General features: G+C 45.9%; 1 protein-coding gene across 1 annotated transcript; it reads left to right on the top strand.

Moving 5' to 3' along the window:
* The first annotated feature begins 2,780 nt into the window (after nucleotides 1-2,780).
* On the top strand, nucleotides 2,781-7,733 carry LOC113759834. The gene is made up of 6 exons (XM_027302411.1): nucleotides 2,781-2,986; nucleotides 3,228-3,390; nucleotides 3,479-4,066; nucleotides 4,197-5,141; nucleotides 5,235-6,337; nucleotides 6,452-7,733. Exons 1-6 carry the CDS (start codon nucleotides 2,781-2,783, stop codon nucleotides 7,731-7,733), a joined length of 4,287 nt encoding a protein of 1,428 aa, XP_027158212.1.
* The last annotated feature ends 207 nt before the right edge of the window (nucleotides 7,734-7,940 follow it).

The following is a 7,940-nucleotide window of genomic DNA, read 5'->3' as shown; positions in this document are numbered from 1 at the left end:
GCCATCAACCACGCCCAATTCCAAGTTGAATTGAGTGAGTTGTGGCCAAAGTTTAAAACGGCTACAGTGATAGAATTTTCCACTTGAACAGATATGTAACTAACAATGATTTGGGTCTTGTTATTTCGAAATTCTTGATGTAAATCACCTATCAAATGTATTTTGAATTCTTTCTAGACCTTATTATCATAAACGAGACATGTTTTAGGTATCTTCCCTTGGTCAAAAGTTTAGAAAAGGAAATTTTCATACACGAGGCAGCTTTGCCTTAAAAATTTGGAAACTTGAGTGATTTCCTTAAGTGACTTTCCGTGCATATTTTTCTATGAAATTTGACAGAGGAGTAGCCCTTATATGGTAGTATAATCATACCAAATTTAGTGCCATTTCGAGTCTGTTTAGATGTTCAAACAAAGTCCCAAAGTTCATGTTTAAATCTGGAAATTCTTGATCGAGGAGGAATTTTTAGCCAACTTTGAGCTGCTATATCTTGGCGCTCAAAACTTCAATTCTTGTACCGTTTGTTTCGTTTTAAACTTTGATTGTAGCTCTAATTGAGTTCTAAATTTCGGAGGTTAGTTCATATTGTGTTAATTTTTCCGGATTTTCAAAGATGGTCAAAAACCAACCCCGAAACTGTCTAAATGGTCCCAAGCAGCAACTTTGAGTCAATTTTTGAATACCTTCTGTTTGGAATCATGGAAAAGTATCTTCTAGGAACTTTTAACGCTTTTGAAGAAGTTTCCAACGGTATCAAGCTTTCCAATTTTGGACCTACATAGTGCAAGATACGATTTTTCTAAAATTGACACCCAAAGCTGAAATTTGTCAATTTCTTAGAAAATGAGATTTTGGAAACTTGCCTTCTTTTCTCAATACCGATTGAACATTTTGAACTCGATTTCATGGAAAATATTAGTCTCTCTCTTTAGACTTTAAAACTTTACTCTTGAGCCTCGATTATTATTAATTAAAGCCCAATTAATGAATTCTCCTTAGATTGTACAACCTTCTTTGATAAGTAGGGGTTCTAAGTGATAGTGTATAATAGTTAATGGTTATTTGCCCAGGCGCTCAAGGGGACCTTCAAGAGGAACTCGAAGTGGACGCCTAGACATTTGTTTGAGTATTACTCTCTTGTTGCTATAGGTGAGTGTTCCATATAGGAATACGTAATTGGAATAAGTCTATGACATGCATAACCCATGATTATTAAGTGTTAAGTGCTATATGTTAAGTATTTACCACACTCATGCATATCTGAATAAGGTATACTTGAATTACTCGACATGAAATACCTGAAATATGTATATTTGAACTATTCGATATGAAACACTTGAAGAGCATATTTACGTGACTACTTGAACTATTCGATATGAAATGCTTAAAGAGCATATTTATGTGATTACTTGAAATACTAGATATGAAATGCTTGGAGAGCATATCTACATGATGTGTTTAAATGATTAATTATGCTATGACAGCATAAGTCGGTTGGAGTGAATCTCCTCGACTCTTATGTGGAAAAAGTGAAAAACGGCCAATGGTGGCCTATTAAAATGACATATGTCTACCAATTAACCGTAATTACCACCGTTAATCGTTTACCGTTTACCGTTAACCATGTTTACTTACCGTTTTCTAATCCATTCGGCTACTTGCTTACTTGATTATCTGCTTACGTGATCACCAACTTACTTGATCACTTGATTATCATGAATCGCATGTTATATGAAGCTGACCATCATTGTTAGGCGAGTGTGTACTTTACCTCACTCGACCTACTCAAATGATGAATTTTACCTTTTGCCGAATTACTAGATTACTTGTGCATGTTGTAAGCTCTAAGCTGAATTGGGCCCTGCTCATCGTTACTAACCTACTCGAGCCAGGACTGGGCTCGGTCGGGTAGGTTGGAACCTTGGGACACCGTTTCGGTATACTCGAGTATTACCACTGGAGGGATAAGGTGATGGCCAGTCAAACCGATGGGATCCGGAAGTCATAAGGTGCAGATGACCGACAGAGTTCCACTGGAACACCGTATCCTACAGTATATGTTTACCTTGTATCATGATAATTGTTTCGTGCTAAAATGCCAACATGAAATCCTGAGCTATGCCTGTAATAAGCTCCAATCACTCGTGAACTTTACATGCCAATGTCTCATACCATGATAAATGTCTCAAATTACCCGTAGAATGATTATCACCTCATGATAAAATGCCATTGTGTAACCTTGAACCATGCATATGATATGCTCAACTTACTTGATTTATTTGAACTGTTAGAGTGTCTTGGAACCTCACTGGGCAGTGTAGCTCATTCCATGTTGTGGTTTTCTTTTACAGGGTTCGAGACCAAGGGTGCTCGTGAGTAGTACTAGATTGTTTTCTTTTGAAACTTTAAGTTATATTATAACGGATGGCTATTGTACCCTTTTCCGTTGGATTGTATTTAAGCTTGAAGCTACCTAATTGTAAGTGTGAGATATTTGAAATACTTTAATTATGTATTGAAGTTACTTAAGGTATTTCAAACTTTTGAATGATGGATTGTAGTAAGTCCTGGCGAGAGTTGGGCAGGCGTCCCGCGGATACCCTTTGGTTCGCCTTAGGGAGAAGTGGGGGCGTCACAGTCCGTCATTCGCGGACGTCGTTTCCAAAGGTCAGGTCTTGGGGTACCAGTCGAAGTCGTTTGCAACGCTGCTGTCCTCTTCGGAGTCCCGGATTCAGGCCGTCTCCTCTACACACAAGGGAGAGCCAGCAGTGAATTTTTCGATGTCGGAAATTCAACGTTTTGCTGCCCCATTCGCTTTGGTGGGCAAATTTTCCAGGGGCCGCCCAGATATGGAGGCCATTCTTAGGTTCTTCAAAACGTTAGATTTGAAGGAGCCCGCTTCCTTGGGATTACTGGATAGGAGGCATGTGTTGATTCGCTTACAGAACGAGGCGGATTATTATCGTATATGGTCGCGTAACATCTGGTATGTGCACGAGTCTCCCATGAGGGTTTTTAAGTGGACTATCGATTTTCATGTGGACAGGGAATCGCCGCTAGTTTTGGTTAGGTTTGCTTTGCCGAAGCTGCCAATTCATTTATTCCAAAAGGAATGCTTGTTTGCGATTGTGGTTTGTCTGGGTCGTCCGCTGTGTGTCGATTCGGCTACGGCGTTAGGGTCGAAACCTAGCGTGGCCAAAGTTTGTGTAGAGGTGGATTTGCTTCAGGATTTGCCTGGTAGGGTGTGGGTGTCGGTTGGCGATAGAATGGGTTTCTGGCAAGATCTCATACCCGAACACCTTCCAAGATATTGCAGTCATTGTCTCCACCAAGGTCATGCCGAGGTGGAGTGCTGGGTTAAATATCCAGCTCTCCGGGTTGAGCAAGCCGGTAAGACCAAGGTTCAAAGTAGAAAGGGATTGGATATTAGTAAGCAGAGGTGGGTTGCAACTGTGTCTGACAGTGGGTTGGAGGGTAGGGGGCACACAAGGAGGATCTCGTAGATCAGGTTGGAGGGGCTGGTCAGCCTGTTGGGTCGCCAGAAGGGGAGGGACAAGTAGCGTTGGTGGAGGAGTTGACCTCTGGTGGGCAAGACAGCGTCGTCCAGGGGGCGCCTCCTGTTGCGGCATCGGCAGGGAGAAACACAGAGGAATGCATCGTGGACAGGGACGGTTTTAACGAAGCTACCTGTGAGGAAGAGGAAGGTGTGTTGATAGGCAGTCAGGGGGAGCTGGAGACGCTGGTTGAGGATGCAATGCAGAATGCGGCAGTAGCAGAGTTGGAGCGCATTGCAGATCGTGTTGTTTGCGAGCAAGGCAGTGAGGAGGGGGATGATGGGCCTCGCATCGAAGTGGTTCTTGTGGAGGAGATGCGGATGCGGATGGCGGTTCAAACCATAGCTGGGAATTTGTCCCCGAGAGGGACAAGGTGGGCGGATGATACGCACACCATGGCGCACTCTTTGGAGCCTCCGTTGCGGGTGATGGATGACACGTTCATGAAGGTAAAGCCCAAAGCCAAAGGTGCCCGGGCTAATGTCCCCTCGGATAGGGAGCTTCGTTCTAAGGTAAGAATTTCGCAGAATCCCCTCAAACCTATTTCCGATGATTAATGCATTATTTTGGAATGCAAGGGGTATCTCTAAGGCCTCTCATTTTTGGCGTCTGAAAAATTTAGTTACCTCATATAAGCTCCAGCTTTTAGTGATCTGTGAAACACATGTGCATGTGTCGCGGGCTGAGGAATATCGTATTAGATTGGGCTTTGACTGTTTGAGACTTCACTCGGCGGGTTTGTTATGGGTTTTTTATCAAGCTCCGTTTAATTGCTCCGTGATGGGCGAGGGAGATCAATTCTTGTCTCTGAAGCTTGGACACCCGCAGTTACCGGTTTCGTTTGATGTTGCTGTCGTGCATGCTGCTTCTACGGTGGAGGCACGCAGGGGTCTTTGGGACGGGTTACTCCGATGCAATCCAGGGAATCAGCCTTGGATTATTGTAGGGGATTTCAATGTGATATTGGAACCTGAGGAAAAGAGAGGGGGGCGTCTCTTTCGGGTGGCTGAAGCTAGGGACTTTGTCGAGTTCATGAGTTCTGCGGGGTTGGTGGATGGGGGCTACTCAGGGTCAAACATTACTTGGTGTAATAATCGCCATGGTCGAGCGAGAATTTGGAAGAGGTTAGACCGCCTTTTGTTGAACACGGCGTGCTTAGATGTTCATCTAGCTGTGGCGGTGTCACATTTGGCGCGTTACCCTTCCGATCATGCTCCGCTCCTTATGGCGGTGTCAACCCGTTTGGATGGTAAACCCCGGCCTTTTCGATTCATAAACACTTGGGCTGATCATGAGAAATTCTTGGGGGTGGTAAGAAAGTCCTGGGAGCAAGAGTGCACGGGGCCGCCTTTGCACGTCCTATGCTCGAAGTTACAACGGTTAAGGAATTGTATTCAAAGATGGAATAGAGAAAGGGTAGGGAATTTTTCTGCCAATGTTCGGGAGGCGGAGGCAGAGGTGGCACGGTTGGAGCAAGCTATGGAGGATGGGGGCACAGAGGAAGCTCAGATGTGTTTACAGCAGGCTCAGGCTCATCTTAGACGAGCTCTAAGCATGGAGGAATCCCTTTGGAAGCAGCGGTCCAGGGTCAAATGGTTGCAATTAGGTGACAGGAATACAAACTTTTTCCACTCGGTGGTGAAGCAACGCCGCATGTAGGCAGTGATTCATGGGATACAGGACAGTAATCAGGAGTGGGTGACTGAGGATGAGTTGGTAGGAGCTGAAGCTGTCAGATTCTTCTCCGCACTTTTTTCGAGAGAGGTGGATTCCCCTTCTTCGGTGTCGCTTTGGGTCATTCCGCCCTTGCTATCGGAGGAAGACAATGTGATCGTACAAGAAGCGCCTTCCATAGAAGAGGTTCGGCAGGTGATTTTTGAAATGGACGGGGATAGTGCTGCTGGGCCCGATGGTTTTACTGGAAAATTTTTCACCTCCTCCTGGGACATAATTGGGGAAGATGTATATCGCGCTGTATTTAGTTTTTTCTGTGGGGAGATTCTGCCCAGGCGAGTGACTGCTACGTCTCTAGTCTTGTTGGCAAAGGTTGCACGTCCTAAGGATTTTTCTGAGTTCCGTCCGATCAGCTTGTGTAACTTTGTCAACAAGTCAATATCTAAGCTTCTGGCGAATCGTCTTGCGTCCGTCCTTCCTAAGATAATTTCTGAGAACCAGAGTGGCTTCGTCCGGGGACGGGTAATTTCTGACAATTACTTATTAGCTCAGGAATTGATCTCATCGATTGGACGGGGTGCAAGGGGCGGTAATGTTGCTTTGAAGCTAGATATGATGAAAGCTTATGATCGAGTTGGGTGGCCTTTCTTGATTAATGTGCTCAGAGCGTTTGGATTTGGAGAGCAGTGGATAGATATGGTTTGGAGGTTAATATCAAATGTCTGGTTCTCTGTTGTTGTTAATGGGGCATCGTACGGCTTCTTTAATTCGACTCGGGGGCTTCATCAAGGGGACCCCCTTTCTCCTGCGCTGTTTATCATTGGGGCTGAGGTATTGTCGAGGTCGCTGAATAAGCTGCAGAGTCATCAAGGTTTTCAGGGGTTTCGTGTCCCCAGGGGTTGTCCTCTAGTGTCTCATTTGGGGTACGCGGATGATGTTTTGGTCTTCTCCAGTGCCTCAATGAAGTCTTTGAGGTTAGTGAAGCAGGTGTTATCTGAGTATGAGGCGGTTTTCGGGCAAAGGATTAATGAGAGGAAGAGCTATTTTTTGGTGCACCCGAAGGTCTCTCCTTCCAAGCGATTGGGAATTCAGAGGGTCACGGGGTTCTCGTATTAAACTTTTCCGATTAAGTACCTTGGTTTTCCTCTCTATTGTGGGCGGAGAAGAAAGATTTTTTTGGGGGTATGTGTCAAGCTGTCCTACTGCGCTTGCTGTCTTGGCAGAATAGGTTGTTGTCGCATGGTGGCGGCTTCACCCCCTAAATCTGTTTTCAAGGAGCTTGAAGGTATTTTCTCTAATTTTCTGTGGGGGTCGACTGAGGAAGGTCCCAAACACCATTGGATTCGGTGGAAGGATTTGTATGTGTCGCGTGAAGAAGGGGGGGTGCGTCTTCTAGAGGATATTCACAGGGCCTTCTCCATCAAGTTATGGTGGAATTTTCGTTCCAGGTCTTCATTGTGGGCCTCATTTATGCATGCAAAGTTTTGCCGCATGGCGTACCCCAACCTGGTATTTTCTAGGAAAGGGTCAGAGGGATGGAGAAGGATGGTCAAAGTCCGAGCTCTGGCGGAGAGGCACATTGGATGGATCATCCGGTTTGTGAGCTCTAATTTTTGGTTTGACAATTGGCTAGGCACTGGAGGACTGGCCGACCGATTGGATAGCGTGTCGGACCACAAGGTGGCGGACTTTGTACAAAACGGTGCCTGGGACATCGACAGAGTTTCACAATGGGTTCCTCCGGGTATTGTTGAGGAGGTTGGCCGAATTCTTCCACCTAAAGGGTCGCTTCCGGACTTAATGATTTGGCGCCCGGAGCCATCGGGTTGTTTTACGCTCAAGACAGCTTTTTCCTTGATTCAGCATCATTCTGGGTCTTCGCCACTATTTAATCGTATTTGGCATCCAGGGGTGCCTCTGAGGGTTTCATTTTTCCTTTTGCGGCTATTACGGGACCGTCTCCCCTTGGATTGTTCGTTATGGAGGTTGGGGATACATGGACCCTCTCGTTGTTCGTGCTGCCCATCTCCTGAGCTTGAGACTACAGATCATGTGTTCGATGCTGGGGTTATGGCGCAGTATGTTTGGAGGTTCTTCGGGGCTCCGATTGGGGTAGGTTGGTCAGGGTCTTCGTTTCGCGTATGTATGGCAGCCTGGTGGGAGGTTCGGCAATGGAGTAAGCCTTTGAGGTTCATACATCAGGTTGTCCCTTTGTTGATATGCTGGCATCTTTGGAAGGCTCGTAACGGTATGAAGTACGAGGGTAAGAGGATTGTGGGGGCACAGGTATGTCGATTAATCTTTTCAGAGATGCTTCAGTTGTTCAGGATTCAGTTTCCGGATTGCCGGGTTCCGTCATGGTCGTGGGATCAGTTCTATTTGGCCATATCGACATGGAAAATGGTGTTTTCCCATAGGTTGGTTAGATGGGTGCGTCCTGTCCACGGAAGTCTAAAGCTTAACACGGACGGTTGTTCTAAGGGTAACCCTGGCTTGAGTGGATGAGGGGGGTACTTCGTGATGAGGGGGGAGGATGGTGTTGGCATTTTCGTGTAGCTTCGGTGTGGCTTCGAGCATGCAGGCTGAGGCCCGTGCCCTGCTGTTTGGGGTCAAGTTGTGTCTCCAAAGGGGGTTCGGTCCCTTGGAGGTGGAGCTGGACTCGTTGGTATTAGTCCATATTTTGAAACGATTAGTATGTTGTCCATGGGCCAT

The sequence above is a fragment of the Coffea eugenioides genome, chromosome 2 (assembly GCF_003713205.1).
Source record: "Coffea eugenioides isolate CCC68of chromosome 2, Ceug_1.0, whole genome shotgun sequence".
NCBI lineage: Eukaryota > Viridiplantae > Streptophyta > Magnoliopsida > Gentianales > Rubiaceae > Coffea > Coffea eugenioides.
The sequence above is the reverse complement of the archived record's forward strand: the minus strand, read 5'-3'. Positions and strand labels throughout refer to the sequence as shown.

Coding starts and splice junctions, on each gene's coding strand:
- LOC113759834 (XM_027302411.1), top strand. CDS start 2,781: ATGTCGGAAATTCAACGTTTTGCTGCCCCATTCGCTTTGGTGGGCAAA. Junction 2,987..3,227: donor ATATGGTCGCGTAACATCTG/GTATGTGCACGA, acceptor GATTTGCTTCAG/GATTTGCCTGGTAGGGTGTG. Junction 3,391..3,478: donor TCTCCGGGTTGAGCAAGCCG/GTAAGACCAAGG, acceptor GTTGGAGGGTAG/GGGGCACACAAGGAGGATCT.